This window comes from Zygosaccharomyces rouxii, assembly GCF_000026365.1.
Source record: "Zygosaccharomyces rouxii strain CBS732 chromosome G complete sequence".
NCBI classification, from domain to species: domain Eukaryota; kingdom Fungi; phylum Ascomycota; class Saccharomycetes; order Saccharomycetales; family Saccharomycetaceae; genus Zygosaccharomyces; species Zygosaccharomyces rouxii.
Window position 1 is genome coordinate 1,673,541 of NC_012996.1, and position 20,246 is coordinate 1,693,786.

At 38.9% G+C, this 20,246-nt stretch overlaps 15 protein-coding genes across 15 annotated transcripts; 5 read left to right on the top strand and 10 right to left on the bottom strand.

Moving 5' to 3' along the window:
- Positions 1-90: 90 nt before the first annotated feature.
- On the bottom strand, positions 91-537 carry CMC1 (Cmc1p; the record flags this gene model as incomplete). The annotated part of the gene is made up of 1 exon (XM_002498811.1): positions 91-537. One exon carries the CDS (start codon positions 535-537, stop codon positions 91-93), a length of 447 nt encoding a protein of 148 aa, XP_002498856.1.
- Positions 538-579: 42 nt separating this feature from the next.
- On the top strand, positions 580-975 carry MRPL31 (mitochondrial 54S ribosomal protein mL60; the record flags this gene model as incomplete). The annotated part of the gene is made up of 1 exon (XM_002498812.1): positions 580-975. The coding sequence occupies one exon, from the start codon at positions 580-582 to the stop codon at positions 973-975; it is 396 nt and encodes a 131-aa protein (XP_002498857.1).
- Positions 976-1,012: 37 nt separating this feature from the next.
- SPC24 (kinetochore-associated Ndc80 complex subunit SPC24) lies at positions 1,013-1,639 on the bottom strand (the record flags this gene model as incomplete). Its single annotated transcript, XM_002498813.1, has 1 exon — positions 1,013-1,639. The coding sequence occupies one exon, from the start codon at positions 1,637-1,639 to the stop codon at positions 1,013-1,015; it is 627 nt and encodes a 208-aa protein (XP_002498858.1).
- Positions 1,640-1,760: 121 nt separating this feature from the next.
- Positions 1,761-1,973, top strand: HSK3 (Hsk3p; the record flags this gene model as incomplete). The annotated part of the gene is made up of 1 exon (XM_002498814.1): positions 1,761-1,973. One exon carries the CDS (start codon positions 1,761-1,763, stop codon positions 1,971-1,973), a length of 213 nt encoding a protein of 70 aa, XP_002498859.1.
- A 64-nt stretch (positions 1,974-2,037) lies between these two features.
- On the bottom strand, positions 2,038-3,687 carry CTK1 (cyclin-dependent serine/threonine protein kinase CTK1; the record flags this gene model as incomplete). Its single annotated transcript, XM_002498815.1, has 1 exon — positions 2,038-3,687. The coding sequence occupies one exon, from the start codon at positions 3,685-3,687 to the stop codon at positions 2,038-2,040; it is 1,650 nt and encodes a 549-aa protein (XP_002498860.1).
- A 277-nt stretch (positions 3,688-3,964) lies between these two features.
- On the bottom strand, positions 3,965-5,386 carry TGL1 (sterol esterase; the record flags this gene model as incomplete). The annotated part of the gene is made up of 1 exon (XM_002498816.1): positions 3,965-5,386. One exon carries the CDS (start codon positions 5,384-5,386, stop codon positions 3,965-3,967), a length of 1,422 nt encoding a protein of 473 aa, XP_002498861.1.
- A 222-nt stretch (positions 5,387-5,608) lies between these two features.
- SDH3 (succinate dehydrogenase cytochrome b subunit SDH3) lies at positions 5,609-6,145 on the bottom strand (the record flags this gene model as incomplete). Its single annotated transcript, XM_002498817.1, has 1 exon — positions 5,609-6,145. The coding sequence occupies one exon, from the start codon at positions 6,143-6,145 to the stop codon at positions 5,609-5,611; it is 537 nt and encodes a 178-aa protein (XP_002498862.1).
- A 678-nt stretch (positions 6,146-6,823) lies between these two features.
- ZYRO0G20372g (SH3 domain-containing protein) lies at positions 6,824-7,276 on the top strand (the record flags this gene model as incomplete). The annotated part of the gene is made up of 1 exon (XM_002498818.1): positions 6,824-7,276. The coding sequence occupies one exon, from the start codon at positions 6,824-6,826 to the stop codon at positions 7,274-7,276; it is 453 nt and encodes a 150-aa protein (XP_002498863.1).
- Positions 7,277-7,467: 191 nt separating this feature from the next.
- ZYRO0G20394g (uncharacterized protein) lies at positions 7,468-8,289 on the bottom strand (the record flags this gene model as incomplete). The annotated part of the gene is made up of 1 exon (XM_002498819.1): positions 7,468-8,289. One exon carries the CDS (start codon positions 8,287-8,289, stop codon positions 7,468-7,470), a length of 822 nt encoding a protein of 273 aa, XP_002498864.1.
- Positions 8,290-9,601: 1,312 nt separating this feature from the next.
- SNF7 (ESCRT-III subunit protein SNF7) lies at positions 9,602-10,336 on the top strand (the record flags this gene model as incomplete). Its single annotated transcript, XM_002498820.1, has 1 exon — positions 9,602-10,336. One exon carries the CDS (start codon positions 9,602-9,604, stop codon positions 10,334-10,336), a length of 735 nt encoding a protein of 244 aa, XP_002498865.1.
- A 151-nt stretch (positions 10,337-10,487) lies between these two features.
- Positions 10,488-11,480, bottom strand: SED5 (t-SNARE syntaxin; the record flags this gene model as incomplete). Its single annotated transcript, XM_002498821.1, has 1 exon — positions 10,488-11,480. One exon carries the CDS (start codon positions 11,478-11,480, stop codon positions 10,488-10,490), a length of 993 nt encoding a protein of 330 aa, XP_002498866.1.
- A 979-nt stretch (positions 11,481-12,459) lies between these two features.
- Positions 12,460-13,854, bottom strand: TIM54 (Tim22-complex subunit TIM54; the record flags this gene model as incomplete). The annotated part of the gene is made up of 1 exon (XM_002498822.1): positions 12,460-13,854. One exon carries the CDS (start codon positions 13,852-13,854, stop codon positions 12,460-12,462), a length of 1,395 nt encoding a protein of 464 aa, XP_002498867.1.
- Positions 13,855-13,922: 68 nt separating this feature from the next.
- On the bottom strand, positions 13,923-14,603 carry LOG1 (Log1p; the record flags this gene model as incomplete). Its single annotated transcript, XM_002498823.1, has 1 exon — positions 13,923-14,603. The coding sequence occupies one exon, from the start codon at positions 14,601-14,603 to the stop codon at positions 13,923-13,925; it is 681 nt and encodes a 226-aa protein (XP_002498868.1).
- Positions 14,604-15,456: 853 nt separating this feature from the next.
- ZYRO0G20504g (uncharacterized protein) lies at positions 15,457-16,455 on the bottom strand (the record flags this gene model as incomplete). Its single annotated transcript, XM_002498824.1, has 1 exon — positions 15,457-16,455. The coding sequence occupies one exon, from the start codon at positions 16,453-16,455 to the stop codon at positions 15,457-15,459; it is 999 nt and encodes a 332-aa protein (XP_002498869.1).
- Positions 16,456-17,641: 1,186 nt separating this feature from the next.
- ZAP1 (Zap1p) lies at positions 17,642-20,191 on the top strand (the record flags this gene model as incomplete). Its single annotated transcript, XM_002498825.1, has 1 exon — positions 17,642-20,191. The coding sequence occupies one exon, from the start codon at positions 17,642-17,644 to the stop codon at positions 20,189-20,191; it is 2,550 nt and encodes an 849-aa protein (XP_002498870.1).
- Between the last annotated feature and the right edge of the window lie 55 nt (positions 20,192-20,246).

Sequence of the window (20,246 nt, forward strand, 5' to 3'; positions counted from 1 at the left end):
CCATCACTCATATAAATATATATTTTTAAGGTATGTACAAAGTTATGCAAAGGGAACAGTATTTCATGCACTTGCAAAATATATCATCTACTAACTTCTACTTCTCTTAATTTGCTCCTCCAGTCTATTGATTTTCCTTTCCACTATCTTATCCCTTTCCTGATCTAGGTATTTCGTATCCACTTGATAGAAAAGTATACATTCAGTCATCTTATCACGCTGTTTCTCACATGCAGGAAACAACTTAAGACCATTAGCCTTGGCACATTCTGCCATTGACCTCACTAAATCATCACATTTCTTATATGCTGTCTGCTTCAAATTCGAGCGAGCTTCCTTCTCTTCTCGAGGTGAAAGCACCCATATAGGCAATCTAGCATCGTGGTTCGAAATATTTGAGCCTTGAGACATGATACTCGGGTGCTCTTGGGCTCTTTTTATCACTCTAGTCTCGGCTAATATTTCGTTATGTATTTGAACTTTTTTCAACAACCCAGGTGAATAGAAAAAAAAATACTCTTGTACTGGCCATCTCATCGTTACAACAATATACTAGAATAAAAGCTCGAAATATCCATTATGTTTGGTCCATTCAAGGCTACTAATGCACTATTCGGGGGTCTGCTTTGGAAAGTTCCTTGGAGGATGTCTTCTCACCAGAAGCAAAGGGTTAGAGATAGATTGAGAGATGTTGATGGTGTGGTTAAACAGATCAATTTAGGTCTTCACGTTCAAAGGTGTGAAACCAAAGACATTCAATATGATGAAGCCATTAATGCCCGTAAGATGTTCAAACCTAGAGTCAAATCTCTGCGTCTTTTGAACAAACCGTCCGTTTTCCCCAGAGAATCTCAAATGTCATCAAAGGATAAATACAGTGTGTTTGATAAGAAAGCTCGTGGATACAGAAAGGGCATCCACAAAGTTCCAAAATGGACTAAATTGTCGTTGAGGACAAATCCTCGTTTCTTCTGATTTATTCTCCTTGTAAATATAATGTGTGTACCTTCCTTTATGATGTAAAGTTCGATTTAGACTTCGATATTTTCTCCCAAATAAATTTAGTTTTGAAGAAATCACTTAGATCACTGTCGATTGGTAAGATATCAACATCGTTATTAGGATCCTTTATTAGTACCTGGCCATTTTCTTGATCAATGATGACCCCCATAGATCTATAAAGTTTTAGCTTCAAAATATTGGCCCTTGCAACTGGATCTTGTAGAAGTTGGCTCTCATCAGGAGATTCTGAAGAATCTTGGTCTCTAGTATCCTTAACCAATTTTACTATTTTCTCGTCTAATTCGCTTCTCATAGATACGATGGACTGTTCCAATTCGTCTAATTCCTTTACGTAGTCGACAATCTGTCTTTGACTTGCCAATTCTTGAGATTCCTGTCTCACTCGATCTAAAGATGTGGTCAATTCATTTACCTGATCATTTTCGGTTTTCAATTGCGATTCCAACGTCGATATCTCTCCCTCTTTGGAAGCTAACTTTTGTCTTGACTGTGCTTGTATTTGATCCAACTTTTCATCTATGCCACCAATTGCAGCAACATCCTCTTGAATGATAAAATTTTCCCTTACTTGCCTCAGTAGCTCTGCTGGATTCTCTAACAGTTCATTACTCGCCATCTTTTCTGCAATTCTTTTCTTATGATATACATATATCTATATCTATATCTATATCGGTTAAAGATACTTGGATCTAAGCTCATCACGGCCTTAATACAAACAATAAAGACACCAACAAGACATGACAAATTCAACCAAAGAGCGTCAGTACGCTCATATGGCTCAACAGCTACAAGTACTACAAGCTAATTTGGCAGAAACTTCACGTCAGTTGGAAGTAATGTCAAGACAGTGCAATAAGAATATCGTCGGTCAATTGGGTAGAGTACATGCAAGTTGGTTTATGGCAAGTAATAGACACTTCGAGGAAGAGATGTTAGGTAGAAATAAATGAAACGAAGAGACATTATACGAATTAATTAGAATTACATGCTTCTTATTTTTGATAATTTGCTTTTCTATTTACCATTAGTCGATTGTGTTTGTGATTGTGATTGTGATTGTGATTGTGATTGAGATTCTCGTTTTGATGCCTGTTCCTCCATTTTCCTCTGTTTCCTAGCTAATTTAACTTCATATTCATGGCAACCAGCATATCCTTCTAAGACAAGCGGTTCTGGTTGAGGGTCTTCTTTGAAAAATGGACTCTGTAATGCCGTTGTTGCTGATAACCTTTTGTCCTGATTATAATCAAGGAGACCCTCAGCTAATTGGAAACACGATTCTGATGGAATCACATTGCCAAATCTATTTCTAAAGACAGTTGGATACTTTTCACTGTGTTGTGGTATGACCATAAAAAACCAAGGCATCTCAAATAAATTAGGCCATTGATCAATCGTTGGTGTCCCCATGATTTTGAAAATAGAATCCAATTGTTCTAGTTCATTTTGGCCCTGGAATGCCGCCGTTTTGTTGAACAATTCTACTAGGACACATCCACACCCCCACATGTCCACTTCTTCAGAATATTTAGTCGTACCCAATAATAATTCTGGTGGTCTATACCAAAGTGTAATGACACGATTTGTATAATCCTTATCCCTCTTCATTCTTCTCGCTAATCCAAAATCTGTTATCCTTAAACGTCCTTTATTGTCAACTAAAATATTGGATCCTTTAATATCACGATGCAGTACACCATTATCATGAAGATACTCCATTCCTTGTAACAATTGTTGGAAAATATGTTTACACTGCGCAACGTTAATTTCTATCTGTTTGTTTAATAAAAGTCCACTTAAATCGTTATCAGCGTAATCAAATATCATATAAACGGTCTTTTGAGATTCCACCATGATTTCTGTTAATGTCGATACGTTCGGATGATCGAAGCTTTGCAGCAGTTTAATCTCTCTAATTGATGTAATGGGAAAACCTTCTCTCTCACTTTCTAATCGTAATTTCTTCAATGCAACCATCCTTCCGGTCACAGTATTACGTGCCTTGTAAACTTTACCATAAGTACCTTCTCCAACTTGTAGGATCCTTTCATAAATAGATGTGTTTCTCTTTTGAATTAGAAATGATGGATTTATTTTCCTCGAATCTACTCTTCTTAATTCACCATTTGCCGGCCTACTATTATTACTATTACCGTTATTATTATTGTTATTATTATTATTATGACTATGATGGCCGTTACGATTATGACCATTATTATTGTTATTATCATACCTCGACATGCTAACCTTAGGGCCTTTCGGTAACTGTGAAAGAAGTGGATCCATATTCTGTTGTTGTTGCCTCTTATTTAAGCCAATAGGACGATTCACATCCCCACTATTGTTGGTATTACTTGCATTATTATATCGTGAGCCTTCATATCGTGACATCGGTCTAGCATCATTACTATTGGCATTATTATTCCTGTTAAAACGAAAGTTATTCCCTGGATGACGTGGTGATTGTTGTCCACTTGGACGTGTCGGTAATGGAGGTTGTGGTCGATTATTAGCCCTTAGTCTTTTAGGAGCAGGTCTTGGCGGTGGTGGATTACCAGCTCGTTTTCTAAAATTTTGACGATCTACTAACGTTAGTAATGGGAACCATAATATAAAAGTTGTATGACTGAAATCCGTGAGATACATACTATTACCGTATGGCATGTTGATCAGCTCTTTGACCTTCACTTGTATCAATTTGTTCAATTGAAACTGTATTTGTACAGTATATAATATAGGTTTTTTTCATCTTTTTTTTCAACAAGGCGAAATGATGACGAGATGAGATGAGATGAGGTCAAAATACTCCCAAGACAAATAAAAAATAAAGAATTTAAGAGTAGTACCCTTTGTAAATTTTCGTCCAGTTCATGAATAATTTTTACCAATAATACATTCTACGTAGTCTACGCTAATAGTGTTACCAGATTCCTGTTACGCTCTAGGAAACTTCAAAATCTCTAAAGTCCTTGTTGTTAAAGGCCGGATTATCGTAATTTTGATAAGTGCCCTCACGAGAAGAAGGCACATCGTCCCTTAACGACAAGGTTTCACCATCATCATCTTCATCTTTGATTTTAGGAAAACTTGAGCTTGCTTCCTCCAATAATGGTGAGGAACGATCGAAAAAATCGATAAATTTAATGACATTGGAAATAACCAAAGTATCTACTTTTTCACCCCAGATTAAATCTAAATGCTCGTGATTTTCCACTTTAATGTCAAAAACTCCTCTTTTTGGTAGATTCTCCTTCATAACATGTATGTCAACAAGTGAATCATTACCACCGTAAATTAAAAGAATAGGGATTTTTATGTTCGTCCTCGTGGGGAAACATGCAGTTTGATATGGTTTTTGTATGACGTTGATAAAACCGTCAGACTCCTCAAACATTTGAAATTTCTGCGCATGCAAAATTTGGAACCAATGCACCACAGATTTTACGCTCGTTGTAGAATAAAGTTTTGCGTAAGAAACCATCTTTTGATCGGGTGTAATGTTTCTCGTCCTCCAGTTGAATAGTTGTCGATTACCAAAGTCAATCATCCAATTGAATATCTTGGGGTGTAGCGTTTTCTGCCACAGCACAGCTGTGGGCAGTAAAATTCTACGACCAAATAACAGGTACATGAGTCTTGGGGACAACTTGGCCAATTTATCCGCGATTCTGTTATGCAATCTATGAGGTGTCATGGCAGGTGATATGGCAATAAACTGTGAAACCTTCTTATTCAACTCTTCACTTAATGAGAATGCCGCAAACATTTGAGCCGAACCCTGGGAGAATCCAATACAGATTAGCTGGGGTACTTTAGTCCTCCTTAGAACAAATTCAACTGAATTAGGTATATCAAAGAATGCAAATTCATCGATAGAAAAGTCCCAGAATTTACGAGATTTGGGCATTCTGGTTAGATGTGCTGTTGAGTACTTGTTGCCCCTGTTATTACCCATCCAAACGTCGAACCCTAAGTCGTGTAGTACAAATGGTAAATTATTATCCCGCTTGATGTTGCAAACCCAAACGTCTGAACACATAAGTAGACCATGATGCAAATACACAATCTTACCATTAAACGTTCCCGGTTTGGGCGGAATTCTGTGTAATGTCAAGATGTAGTCATCCTCGGTTCTCACTAGATGGTCTTCCACTTCCACACCAAACACCCGACACATCTCATGGATAGTGGGGGATAACCTCAGCTGCAGCTCTGTAGGTGATTCTGCACTTTCTTCAAACTTATTGATAGCCCATGTTGCCACTCTAATAACCTCCTTGGGAATTAGTCTCAACAGCAGTGCTAAAAGGGTCTCCAAATAGACCAAACATATCACTAAGGATTCTGTAATGGATATTCTCATGGATACACTGCACTGTAAATCCTCCTAACCGTCGTCCGCTTCTTTCTTTTGAGTATAATATGCATATGCATGTATATGTACTTATGTAAGGATGAGTTTCTACCATACAGACCACGCAAGCCCGCGATGATGTTAATGATAAAAATAGTATTGGGATAGTTGTAATAAATAAATAGTATAAATAGAGATCGTATACATGACGGGGATAGGTTTGAATTATGTTTATTTGAAAAGAAAAGTGGTACCAGCAACAGCGGTGAATGCTAGTACGGCCCAACCGGTTCTGATAACACCAGGGTTAGTGACCTGTTTACCCAAATCCCAAACCAAATGTCTGACACCATTAGAAATGTGGAAGGCGAAAAGGTAGGCAACACCTCCCTTGGCGGTCCAGTCAAACCATGTTGGGACCTTTTCCTTGTACCATGTAGTCAAGTTTTCGGTGTTTAAGCCTAGGCCAAACAATGTAGAGACACCGAATGCGATGGTTAAACAGTAGAATGCGGCACCAAGCATAACACCAGAGACACGGTGTAAGGAGGATAGGTACCAGGTCATTTGAGGTTGATAAATGGTCAAATGAGGAGAAATTGGTCTGTTCTTTCTTTGTGCTCTTAAAATCTGTAATTCTTCATCGAAACTTGTCTTGACTGTGGATTGGTATCTCTTGGCTAGTTGTCTGGTAAGAGTGGTTGAGCGGGAGACCACAGATGGTCTTAGGAAGAGTGATGATCTGTTCAAGCCTAATTGAATCAACATGGCGGGGATGATCTGTGCTGATAAGTGACCTTGGTTTCTCTTTTAATTTACAATGCGATATGGAGAGTCTCTGAAATCGTCCCTACTTTAAATGTTCTTAACTTTTACAACCTATTGACAACATCGGAAGAAAATCATCGGTGCCGAGAACCGGGAGTATCACGTGAATATCACATGTCTCTAGAGCACGTGAATATCATGTGACCACGACAACATGGCAAACCTATGCGTATATGCACCACTTATCCCGTAATAGTCCAAACGAGCATGGTGGTTCGCAATCGTTCGCAATCGTTTGTATCCACAGCGCTGCAAATATGTGCGTTCCACTGCATCCCCCTTCAAGATACCCCGGTTCACAGGTTTTATTTACTCGGTCTGCTCCGCCTACGTAATACGTTATTAAGCATAATATACAATAACTCCGCCGCAACGTCATCCCATATGGCGGGATGATTTGCATATGAAGATCTGCTATTGAATACGGCTTCTCGACGTTTCTTGACCCTAATTCATTGCCACTTTAAATTTTTTGAAAAGCGACTCTAGATCCCTTAATCACAAATAGCAAAACTTTAGGGCATCCACACTATATAAGGAGAACGAATAAGGGACTGGGGGTATGGTAGACACGGAGTATCCAAAATAAAATACCTAACTGTAGAATAAATATTCAAGATGGTATTTGGACATCATAGTAACAAAGAAAAGTCTCAAGGTGAATACGTCGAAGTCCTCTACGAGTTTAAACCTCAGAATAAAGAAGATCTACATATAAAACCCGGGGATAAGGTCGAAGTGGTGGAAAAATTATCTGCGGACTGGTACAAGGGTAAATGCAATGGTAAGGAAGGTATGTTCCCTGCTAATTACGTAAAGCCTGTAGGCGGTGGAGATGCAGCTTCAAGACCGGCACCACCTCCACCTGAACAAGCTCAAGCTCAACCGCAACAAGAGGCCCCACAACCACAGGAGCAGCCCCAACAGCAAGGTCAGCCCATGGTGGTAGAGCAAGACAAGCCCAAGCACCGTCACCACGCCCTGGGTAAAGTCGGCAGTAAGTTGGGTAACGCTGCCATCTTTGGTGTCGGTGCGACATTAGGTAACGATTTGGTTGACTCCATTTTTTAACGACTTTATGTTCGAGTTTGAATTTGTATTTTCTGTAGTTGTTATATATATAGGCATGAGAATAAAGAATAAATGTTAGAATCGTCATAAAAAAAAAAAAAAAAAACAAAACAAAAACAAAAACGGTCATAATCGTATTTTACAGGACTTTCGTATCGGTCGTTTAATCTCCAGAAGTTAGATTTGGCTGATCACTCCATATGCGACAGCACGTCAGTCAATGTATGCATTAACATAATGTCGTCGGGACTGACATTATCCGCACTGTTACCACCATTCTTGGCATTTTTCTTCGATTTGGTCTGCCTCTTCGCCATCGGGTTGGGCCTATCGCTACTACCACTAATATTCATATTTGTATCTGAATTTAATGCACCAAACATGACATCATTGGTCATTATTTTGTTCGTTGGGATAATATTAGGCAGCCCAGATTGTGGGAAAGTCAAAGATGGATTTATACTTAAATCCAAATCTTGTTTAGGTCCCCCCTCCTTGGGTACTTGTGATGGAACTGGTTCCTGTTTTATTTGTTGTTTGTTGTCTCTTGAAGTAGTTTTTTTCCTCCTTTTCGCATTACTATTTATCAACAGACTTGACATCGGTGGTGCATTTTGTAATTGTTTGTTCGGCAGCCTTGCCCTTTCATCTAGAATTTTGGTATAAGTGTCAACCTCTTGCTTCAATTTGGAAATTACATTTTTCAACTTATCGTTCTCCTGTCTTGCTGTATTATACTCCATTTGTAGTTTCATATTCTCTAACTCCTTTGCCTTCTTACGTGCCTCCTTATCCACCGAAGATGTTGGTGACGATTTTGGCTTTATTTGGACATGGTGTGTCCTGTGATCCAGACTACCGCTATTTGCCAAACTGCTTGCGCAGCTACTGCTACTATGAATCGGCGTTGAAGAAGAAGGTTCATCTCTGTTCTTATCAAAAACCCACTGACTAGAGGTTATAATACGTTGATGCTGCGGCACTAGCCGCGTATCGTGATGGTTGTCCGTCATTATTGAAGGTTTAGACTAAAATGAGGAGCATGGGCATATGTAGCTGAAAAAAGCGTAAAAGCAGAAAAACAAAACCAGAATACCGGATTTATGTAATTCTGACCTACACAGTTCAATAGGGCTGGTGGTGAAGTAGCTACCAGCTCGAGAATAAATGGTAAACCTTGAATATTCTGTATTGTAAACGTAATTTTATTGTTAGATCCGGTAATCAATTTTCTCTTCGACCCTGCATATACGCTCTTTCTCATTTTTACTATCTAAAACGAAAAAAGAACCCGGGTAATACCATCACGTGATATGTGGATTGGGCAGGAATGGTATAAGATACGCGCAGTATACGCTCCAATAGGACAGTTAGCGGCCAATTCGTACACCTGAGGTAAAGTGCTACAGTATTGACGACAGTCCCGTTGGTGGATTTAACCCAGTATGTGGTGTATGGGTCCAGGTACCAGCATGATTCTTCGAGATAAAAATGAATTGAATTGCCAGATCTTAGTATCCGATTCTGCTTCGTGCTGGTTAGCATCAGAGCTCGTTCAAAATCTCGTATCTCTGTTACTGCACCTGGGTCAGACAGGCTGCACTTCGTAAACCTTTTTTTAAAATGGCTGTCTAAACTGATACATAATTATAGTTTCAAGTACAATTATCATATTCAGAATGATAAACACCACCAGTTGCGTTTGGTTGCTTATCTAGCAGACTAAAGAGCCCTTATTTTTCCTTTTTTTTTTTTTTTTTTTTAGTTTTCTAAATTTTTGTTCCAGTTATAAAAGAGTAGTCTTGTTTGGCCCAAAGATAGTTGTTATCAGCCACTCACCACACGCATGACGCTCACAGTCATACCAGTTTATCTCTACGTACTGTATACGCTGTATATAATAAGAGTCTTCTACTAGTTGGAATGAATTACATTATTCGTAGCTGTCGTTATTATTTTATCTAGTATGTTATTGTTTACCGTTATGACCTCGACCTTTTTTTCTTTTTTGATATACAATAGATAAGAAAACGGAGAACGGAGAGACAGAGAGAGAGAGAGAAAGAGGCAAGAAATAAGTGATATTATAACAGTTCTTGAGCCGTAAAAGATCTTGCTTCTTACTATTAGCAATCAATAGCCTCACCAGCCTCTTTCTCTACTACACGTGATATTCACGTGATACTACCTAAAACAAATCAGTCCTTTTCATACTCCCTTTATAATAAAACTACATGCATTTCAAGTTCAGAAGCCATTAGATATATATACAATCAATAATCAGTACAAAGCTAACAGTTTAACAAGCTCTATACAACAGTGTCCATGTGGTCGTATATTTTTGGTGGATCTAGTTCTGGATCCAGTGGCAAAAACAGAGATTTGCCCAAGAAAGCTATAGTAGAACTCAGAGAACATATCAACCTACTGGGGAAGAAGCAGTCACACTTGCAAACACAAATTTCGAACCAAGAAAATGAGGCCAAAACGTTCCTCACCAAGGGTAATAAATCTATGGCTAAGAACTCTTTGAAGAAGAAAAAAATCTATGAAGCTCAATTGACTAAGTTAGAAGGTCAAATGGATTCTTTAGAACAGCAGCTATTCTCGATCGAAAGTGCTAACCTGAACCTGGAGACCATGAGAGCCATGAAACAAGGTGCTAAAGCTATGAAGACCATGCATAACGGTTTAGATATTGATAAAGTCGACGAAACGATGGACGAAGTTAGAGAACAGGTTGAATTGGGTGAAGAAATTAGTGATGCAATTTCAAGACCAATGTACACAGGGGCCAATGAAGTGGACGAAGATGAACTGGATGAGGAATTAGATGCGCTTGCACAAGATGAGAAATCGAAGGAACAAGTACCACAAGTTTCACAACCACAAGCGGCCGAACCGGTTGGCCAGAAACCAGTATCATTACCAAACGCCCCAAATAGCAAGATAGAATCATCAAAAGCACAGAGTAATGAGCCGCAAGGACAACAGCAAAATGATGAAGAAGATGAAGACGAACGTGCATTAAGAGAATTACAAGCAGAAATGGGATTATAGTGAGATAATGACGAAAATATAGGGTTTGTATTTTTTGTTTTCGGAATTTTCCACCATCACCACGACCACTACAAGTATACCTAATGTTTTATGTATAAGTAATACACGCTAAATTTATTTCTTTTAAGATTTCTTTTACTATTATTTAAATCTAGTTGACCAGCACCCATACCATGAAAAAGATAAATATGATGAAGAAAACCTTAACAGCGAGCCACCTATTACTCTTAACTCTATCAAAATATTTGAGTAATTCACGTTGAGCTCCACTTATATTAACATCAATATCATCAACGTTGGCATCGATTCTTTGAATTACATCGCCTTGTTCTTGAACCATGGACGCCAGTTGTTGGAAAAGATTCCCAACTTCTTGTATAGTAGATTCAATCGTCTCCACAGCACGATTTCTCTCTTGTAAATATTGACCGTTACTCATTTGACCTTCTTCCATGAGCAACATTTGCGATTCCTGCGGTAGCGAGAGACCGTTTGACGCACCGCCATTACCGCCATCAGACTGTTGTTCTGAAGTTTCAGCTAACATCGACGACATGAATGGATTTGAACTGTTGTAAGTCGCTACACTTTCAGCATGTGCTGGCTGTTGAGATTCTTTATCGTCAACCTGTGATATTTTTTCCCATCTATCTCTATTATTCATCTCCATCCTTTGTCTTTCTTCCAAAACACCTTTGAAATCACCTGAAATATTCTTCATCTTGGTATTTAACATATTCATTACGTTTTTAGAATGCTGGCCACCACCACCAGAATCCACAGGGTTCCCATTCTGCCGCGACCTCTGGAAACGACTCAAGTCAACTAAACTTTGTTCAATTGCATATATCTTACGCTTTATGAGAAATGATAGTTCTGCAATTTCCACAGGACTGTCATTAAACATAGGTTTTTGCTTTGCCAAAATGGCCAATTTTGATAGTAATTGTGCAGTTGATGAAATTTCATGGGATATACGAGATGCTTTAACATGAAATTCACTTGACTGTGGTTTCTTCTGACTTTCATCGCGTTCTTTCTCCAATTGCCATGCACGTTCCTGTTTCTTTAAGTTTGCCTTATTATGCTTCTTATGCACCAGCACACTCTGCTGAAACTCCAGGGATCTGTCCTTGATATTCATGGATACTTGTCAAATCTTTGTGATATAATATGTAATGCTTGAAAAATTGTTGTGACTATAGGATACGAACTCTAGTCTAGTAGGGCCATTGAAGGTCACCAAGGATCACTTTCAAGGCTTTCTTGGTAACTTTTTACTTCTAGTGATGTTTACGCTGTGCCGTTCAGGTGCTCTCAAGGCCCTGTTGGGTTTTCAACATCGCGTCCCTGCAATAACCGGATGTGCAGGGTAATACTGATACAGGGTCCATTACCAAGTAAGAAGCCTCAAAGGCTGAGTCGTGTCTATTTTGTCACATCTAGGGTATTTGCAAGAAGATGGTGGGATTCTTAGGGTATATCCATATTCCTTGGATGTCCCCTGGATTCTGGGTTTTCTCTAATCTTGAACATCAAAGCTCAACGTTCAATTGAATTTACGTCGTATAAGAGAGATGCGCACAAAAACTTATGTTTCTAAGATGATTATGCATCATCGTTATCATTATTGCCTTGTTTTCCTTGTCTCTTGCACCTGTGGTTCAGCATCCCTAACGCCTTCATCGTTGCTAGAATTCCTAGAGACACTGATATAACTAGGGATCCTCTCGACATTATCAAGAACCGTCCCGTTCCCCTCATGATTCACTTCTGGCTAGTCAGAAGTGATCAGCAGGATCTGATGCTCCTGTCCGGATCCATTGGAAGACCTTCACCTTGAAGTACCCGCATTCCTGTCGGTACCTTTTGATGCACTTTTGAAGGATTCTTTTCTTCTAGTCTGTTTTCTTGGCATTTTATCTCTCTGAGGTACACCTAAGCGGTTAGGAGGTGAGTGTCTCAGGGACCGATAAGAGTTTGGATAATATTTATCGTCTTTAAGAACTAGTGATGAGCTTAATATAAAAGATAAGGATGTAATCATAGTCCGATTGATAAGATAGGAGATCATGTGATGCTCCGCCGATAAGAACTGAGGATATGTACGTATATACAGAAATTTACTCTTTCTCTTGTTCATTGTCTTTGACCCTTTCGTTGTAAACGTGTAATTGTTGAGCAACTCTTGGATCAGACTTTAGTTCTCTTGTCCATTCACTTTCTCTCTCCATACCGCGCTGAACCCAACTCTTTGGCCAATCTAATTCTTCTTCTTTAGAAATATCTAAATCCTTAGGATCTTCAAATGACCTGATCCCCTTCTTTAGCACGAGATCTTTAGTTGCACTTAAAGCCTCTTCAGCAAAATATCTCTTGTTGTAGAACCTGTAAATACGTTCTGGGATACTGAGAAATCCGATTAAATTGGGGATTGGGATCACTAACAGAGATTGATGCGGTAAAATGGGGCAATTAGTTTTGGGATCCCTAACAATGCCTTGCAGTTCACTGGGATATTCTACACTACTGTACTGATCAGGTTTGATGAATGGTGGTGGGATTTTACGTCTCGCACTTCTTTCTTCTTCAGAGGGTTCCTCATTAGTGGGCTCCTTTGGTGTTTCTCCTTCCTTTAGTGTTTCTCCTTCCTTTGGCGTTTCTCCTTCCTCCGGCTTTTTAGTCTCAGGTTCTGGGGTAGGAGGTGCCTCTAAAGGACCTAGAAGACCTTCATGTAGACCAGTAATGTATTCCTTGTAAGAACCTCTTCCTAGGCAAATGACTCCCCCACTTAGAGCAGGGTCTTCCGCCAAAGAATCTTCATAAACCACTTCAGGAGTAGTCCATTCACGGTAAACGCCTAATGCTTTCGAATAGTCAAATTCCTTCTTGAATTTTTGAGCTTGCTGAGGATCAAATTTTTCCAACTCTTCCAAATCTTGCTTCTTATTTTTTTTCTTGTTATCAATCTTTTCCAATGAAGGTTTAGGAACTTGTAATTCTATCAACTGCTTCCTCAATTCTCTAATCCTATTAGCCACTTCGTTTCTAATCATCCCCTGGGAATCTTCTTCGATCAATTCGTAATCCAATCCACCCCAGTAAAGAATGGGTTTGACGTACCTTTTCCAAACTTTTAATGAAGTATCTAAATAATCACTTGGTGGTGGTGCAATAAAAACCGTAATTTTACGTGGTTTCCTCTCAATATCCATATGTTGCTGAGCTAATGGTTCTACCATTTCTCTATACCTATTTCTGATCTGTTTCTGTTGATGTTTATCATAGATTATACCACCAATAGATGTAGTCATAACTGTCCAAAAGATCATCCAATTACGTGAGGGCAATCTTAACGTTGGGATACCCATTGCCTTAAAGGCAGGGTTGGTATACCCAGGTTTTTTATTCGCCATAACGTCTTTACTTCTATGTAGATACTGATGAGATGAGATGAGATGAGATGCATTTTTCGTCAAATTTTCTATTTTGAATGCTAATAAGACACATACATACATACATACATATATATATAAATGAAAAGAAGAAATAATATTATACGCATGGTAGACAACACGTCTATCATCTATTTACCATGCTCTCCCTCATCCTTCCATTGCAAACTGAATCTACCTTCAGGAACCACGTAGTTGGCGATTTTTTCGACCACTTCCTCTGGTGTAGTAGCAACTTGAACAATTTCACCATTCTTCTTACTGATGAATCCTTCCTCAATGGAATGTTCAATGTGTTTCAATAAAAGGTCAAAGAATCCATCGATATTGTAAAGAACTACTGGGTATGCATGGATCCCCAATTGCGACCACGTTATACATTCCATAACTTCTTCCAACGTACCATACCCACCTGGCATAGCAACAAACGCATTGCTTTCTCTGGCCATCATTCTCTTCCTTGTATGCATATCGGGAACCACTATAGTCTCACCATAAGCTGAAGAAAGTGGCGTTGAGCCCTTGTGGTTATCAACATTTTCTTTGATCTTTTCGTTAAAATCTTCAGTGTTTGAATCTCTTTCTCTAACCACTAATGCATCAGGAATAACACCAAGGACTTTACCATCTAGTTCAGGTCCCATTGTTGCACTTGCAATTTGACCCATGAGACCCGTGGTGCCTCCACCGTAGACCAACTTCCATCCCAATTGGTGGAATAGTTTACCAAGGGCCTCAGCATGACCAGCATACTTTTCCTTGTTACCGAAGCTAGAACCACAGTATACACATACTGAACGAGTTTCCGTCATTATAATTATCACTTGTTATAATTGATATTGATACTGATTAAGGGGTGAATGTTGATCAACTTTTTTCGTAAATGTTATCAGATGTAAGTCGAAAAAAATCTTGTTATAACTTTTTTAGATATTAAGCCCTCTTATATGGTTTATCTTTTTGAGCTTTTGGAGGAATAATCTTTGATTTTAGGTATTTGTTGATTGTAGTGTTTAGTGTTTTGATTCACTTTGATTCAAGTTCGATCCCGTGTGGTTCGTGCGACCGTTAGGCATTACCGGGGGATTCATCTCAACACCTCCCCGACCGGGAAGAGGTAGAAATAGTAGGGTGAATGAATATAACATATGTTGGAAGCCCTTGATAAAGATTACTAGAAAAATCCATTGATAACACTACGGGAGAACCCGTCGGAGCAGAATAGAGGAGCGTGTGTGTATGAAGTTTTGTATGTATGTGCCTTCGACTAAGATGAATGGAAGAAAGGGCTTAGTTCCATTTAGGTTGTCAATTCGAAATAGTTCATAGATTAAGCTTGTATTTCATTATTAAAGAAACCTGCTGGGTTCTAATGACCGGAGGACCCGGGTTCAAGCCAATCTGTCTTGAGAAAGACCGTTGATAGCGGGCGGAATTGCGAGCGAAATAGATTCCAGGGCATTGCAAAAGGTACTCAATAGAACTGACCCCCCCTTCTTCAATATCTACTACATTTGTATTACTTTCACAGTTGAGTTTTGAAATTATGCCTGTTAGCGCCGCACCAGATAATGTCGGAGTTCGTCAACTCAAAATCGTTACAAGTACAACTACAGGTACATATATATGTCTATAGACATCATGATTCAGAAACAACAGTATCCTTCAATCCAGATGAAGTTCTAGTATTTTGAATTCTTCTGGTGTTAAATGTGTAGCGATAGCCATGATAGCTTGGTTCACATCTTTAACAGAACTGCATCCGACGATAGGGTAGCAACCAATACTTAGAGCCCTAGCCGCCACTATTGCTGCTCGAGGTCTTTTTTTCCTGTCTGAAAGTGCCTGTAAAGAGTGGTATGCTTCTTGTTGTCTCGTGTTTATATTTTTAAGATCCATCAGCCCTGACAGTCGTTGCGGACATGCTGGTTCACCTATACTTTTAACAATTTTCCCGCCGAGTCCTCCATCCGAGGGGACCCATGAGAGAAGTCCAAGCCCCTGACTCTTGGAAAATTCTATCTTCTGCTTCTCTTCTGGTGTGTGTAATAAATTGTAGTCTAATTGCCAGCTGACAAATTTGGTCCAATGATGAAGATCTGCAATCTGTTGCCATTCGGTGAACTGTGAAATATTCATTGGGGGAGCACTTGTGTAAAGAACTTCACTTCTATCAACTAATTCATTGAGGGCGTTTAAGAGTTCCGCCTTGGGTAGATCAGCATCAAAACTGGCAATCTGTAAAATATCGATATACGTCCCTACTCCATTAAGTAATTCTTTGACACTTTTGAAGATATAATTGCGTAGATAACCTTCTTGCTCAGTCAATTTTGCCTCTTTAGCTTCCAGAAATTCTAAATCGTATGGTGCAGGTATGTCCATCTTGCTTATTATAACAACATCCTTGCGATCAATTTCATAGTTCTGTAAAAATTCTCCTAATAATACCCCATTATCTTCATTCGCATCAAATGTACGAAGCCCTGTATCGTAACAGTATTTTAACATGGGAAGAAGTTCATCTTTATCCTTCTCTTGAAATGAGTCTACGGTCTTTACTTCAATGAGTTTGCAGTTAACTACTATAGGTGAGATGGAAAGACTAGTATTACCAAAATTAACCTGCTTCACCGGAAATTGAAGTGAGTGCGAATCGGCCATTTTAGCTTACCATCTTCTGTTAAAATGATTATATCTATTGAATACTTCTTGATGGCTCATTCCTAGACCCTTTTGCAGATCGAGTTCGACGAAAGAATTTCTTGGCATTAATGAAGTACTACCCAGAAAGGATACGCAAGTTGTGACTAAAGCTAGCAAGAATTATAGCAATAAATTTCAAGAAGCCCTCGAACACTGCATAGATTAACGTGTCTGTGTTCTTGTAACTGTATATTAATTCCTTCTTGGTACAAGGGAACGCTTCCCGAACCTTTAAATTACGAACTAACGAAGTTAACCAAGACCAAATCTAGCATTGAAATCAAACATTGAAGAATATCTCCAGAAAAAATTTCGGCGTTCTGTAATAGCCAATTAATTCTATCCTACCAACTACTCAAACTTTAGTTCATGTTCATGTTCTGCCACTTCACCGCATTACCCGCACACGCATGTACTTTTCTTCTTTTAACTAGAACGCGTCTCAGCGGTAACTGCTTTTCTTCTTACTACCACTTCACCCCTTTGCCACTATCTTTTCAAAGTAAGAATAGGCACGAATTAGGCTGTGTTAAGTAGAGCATATCAACTTTTGATCGATCTGACACTGAAAAGTCGTTTCTAGTGGATTTTTATGAGGTGTAAAGTCGTTTTTTCAACAATCCCAGCTGTTTCACATAACTTCTCACATTCACTGCTGCCATTGAGATTCGTTCTTGGGTCAAATCTGCGACTCTCAGTTGCTCTTCTGCCCATTTTAGGTTTATTTTCATTTTTGATCCAATTAGCCGCCGAACCTATTGTCAAGCCACGTGCATAAATGACTTTTCTCCACGTGATGTTTTTTCCCCTGTTATTCTCACGCGGAATAATAACCTTGAAGGTACACATCGTGCCTAATAAGTGCGCATTTGATAGTGGTAGCTAGGTGAGTATGGAGTGGTTCCCAATACAAGGGCAAAACAAAAAAAAAATTGAAATGCGCTACATAAAGAAGGTAAGGTAGAGGTTATGAAAATGAAGTTCGCAGTTTATGGATCTATCTCTCCACAGAATATTCTGACAGTATCAATTCATATGTTGGTGGTGTGAATTTTTCTAGTCAGATCGACCTCCATTTATTTCATTTGAAAAGTTAACAGAATTAAAAAAAGAAGAGTCAGTTAATAGCCGAGGAAGACGGAAGATGACCACCAATAGCTCTATAGAAAAAGCTGTAGATGATGGAGGTAGCAGTGGTGGGTTTCCAGTTGACAATGGGGAAGGTGTGGTTCATGGGCATATTCATAACTATGACAACATGACTTATATACATGGTCATGTTCATCATGGACACCATAAAGACAATTCTGGGCTCAACAGTTTAATAGAGGCCCAAGATGATTGGGTCCCATCTTCGTCATTGAACACTATGAGCAACGAAGATTTATGCCGAAAATACGTTGATTGTCAGCATTTTGAATTTGTCAATTATCATACGTCCAAGCAGTTGTCGGAAACGATTAACAACAATAATCTTGATGTCGATAACGGCGTCGGCGGCAGATTCAGCGACAGGGAGAACGCTCTCAATACTGCAATCGACAGTACAGCTAATCAAGACATTTCAACAATTGGCAATGGTTCTCATCATTATTTAAACGGTGAAGTATCAAGTAAAGGTGTGGATCAGATGTTGATGCCAGTATCGAAGAAAAGAACCTTTTCAGATGTCATTAACAACGTTACCGAAGATGTAGGGTCAGAGTGTGAATGTAATCCTAAAATTTTAGAAGTATGTTGTGATATGGATCATGCTCCATCATCTGTTCCGACCGAGGAAGGACTTTTAGAACCTTTACCACCCGCAACTGATGAAGATCTTATAGTTTGCACAGGTGGGACGAATAATTTCCTAGTGCCGCCGGCGGCTAATGAAAAAATCCTAAAAAAGGAATCACCAGATATCGATTGTGATTTGACCTGTGTATGCCCGCAAGAATTTAGTAGTAATCAAGATGATGAAGCAGAAGAAGAGGAAGAAGAGGATGAAGATGAAGAGGATGAAGAAGAGGATGAAGATGAAGAAGGTGATGAAGGTAAGGAGACTGAAGACGATATTTTTGAGAGATTTTGCAAGGAGTGTGTGAACCTCAATCAGCAAAGTGCACAAGAGAATCATTGTCAGCATCAGCATCAGCATCAGCATAACTTTTTACAGTATCCGCATGAATTTAATGATAAGTCTGGTTATCATTATTTGAATACCCCATCATCCCCTGCTTCATCATCTTTGAACGAAGGTCTACAGAAGGGGAACCCGACAACTGATTTCGGCCAAAGGCCGCAACCCCTTGGTGACCATTCAACTCTTTGTCATGATCATGTCGTTAATTCACATATGGATTTGAAAATCCTTAATGATTTATGTGATATTTCATCACTTTACGAGTTTCCGTTTGCTAATCATATGAACCACCATAAACATTCTCATAACCACGTTCCAGGACACAGTAATCAAGGTGTTAACCTCTTACACTCTACCATTGAGGGTAACGGAAGTCGCGGAGGTAGCAACACTCATCACCATCATCACAGAATCCAATTTCATCAACACGAATCTCAGCATGAATCTCAGCATGAACCTCAGCATGTGCCTCAACATGGACCTCAGCACGAACCTCAGCCTCAACATTTAGCATCTGAAGAAGTGAATCCCAGAACTGCTTTCTCTTGGAATCAAAATGAGAATGTACCTCCAAATTTGAAGGTAGAAGAGGATCAAGCATCTTTATTGCATCATCATCATCATCATCATCATCAGACTCCTCGATTGAATCATGATAATTTGGAAACTGATACGAATACAATTAACTTTAACTGGTCGTTCAAGAACGAAGATTCAGGTCAGTTGAAATGTGAATGGGATCAATGTTTTGAGCAATTCCCCAGTTTAATAGATTTACAAAAGCATATGTTTAGAGACCACGTACCGCAGGAAGAAGTCACATCCAATCTTTTATGCAATTGGAACGATTGTCAATTTAAAGGTGACGATATTTGTTCCCTTGTCAACCACATCAACTCTGATCACGGTATTAATTTTGGTATGAAGGTTTTAGATAATGCTTCACTATTGGAACAAAGGGAACAACATCATCTATTGCATTGTCCGGAACATGTGGAAGAATCGCTAAATTTACCTTGTAAGTTCACTAAATTACAATGTCAGTGGGACGGTTGTGATCAATGCTTTTCTGGAGCAGAAGACTTAAGCAATCATCTAGAGAAATTTCACCTTCCTAGAGGTAAATCTGAGTATCATTGTCATTGGAAAGGTTGTTGTCGTAAATTTACTCAAAGACAAAAGATGGTTCGACACTTAAAAGTTCATTCTGGTTACAAGCCTTTCAAATGTCAGGTTTGTTTAAAATCATTTTCGAGTGAAGATACTTTGAACCAACACATGCGCACCCATTCAGGTGAAAAACCTTTTAAATGCCATTTATGTGGGAAGAGCTTTTCGGTCTCTAGTTCACTGAAAATTCACATAAGAACCCATACCGGTGAAAAACCGTTACAATGTAAAATTTGTGGTAAAAGATTCAACGAGTCATCCAACTTAAACAAACATCTAAAGACTCACAGGAAAAAATACAAGTGCAGTTGCTGTTTTAGAAGTTTTGATACTGAGGAAAAGTTTAAAGCTCACGAATTTACATGTTGCAATGCTCCTCCAAGATTAACGCAAATATAATTTAAATTCTTTAAAAGTCCATTAATTAAAAAATAGTTAATTAATTATATTATCT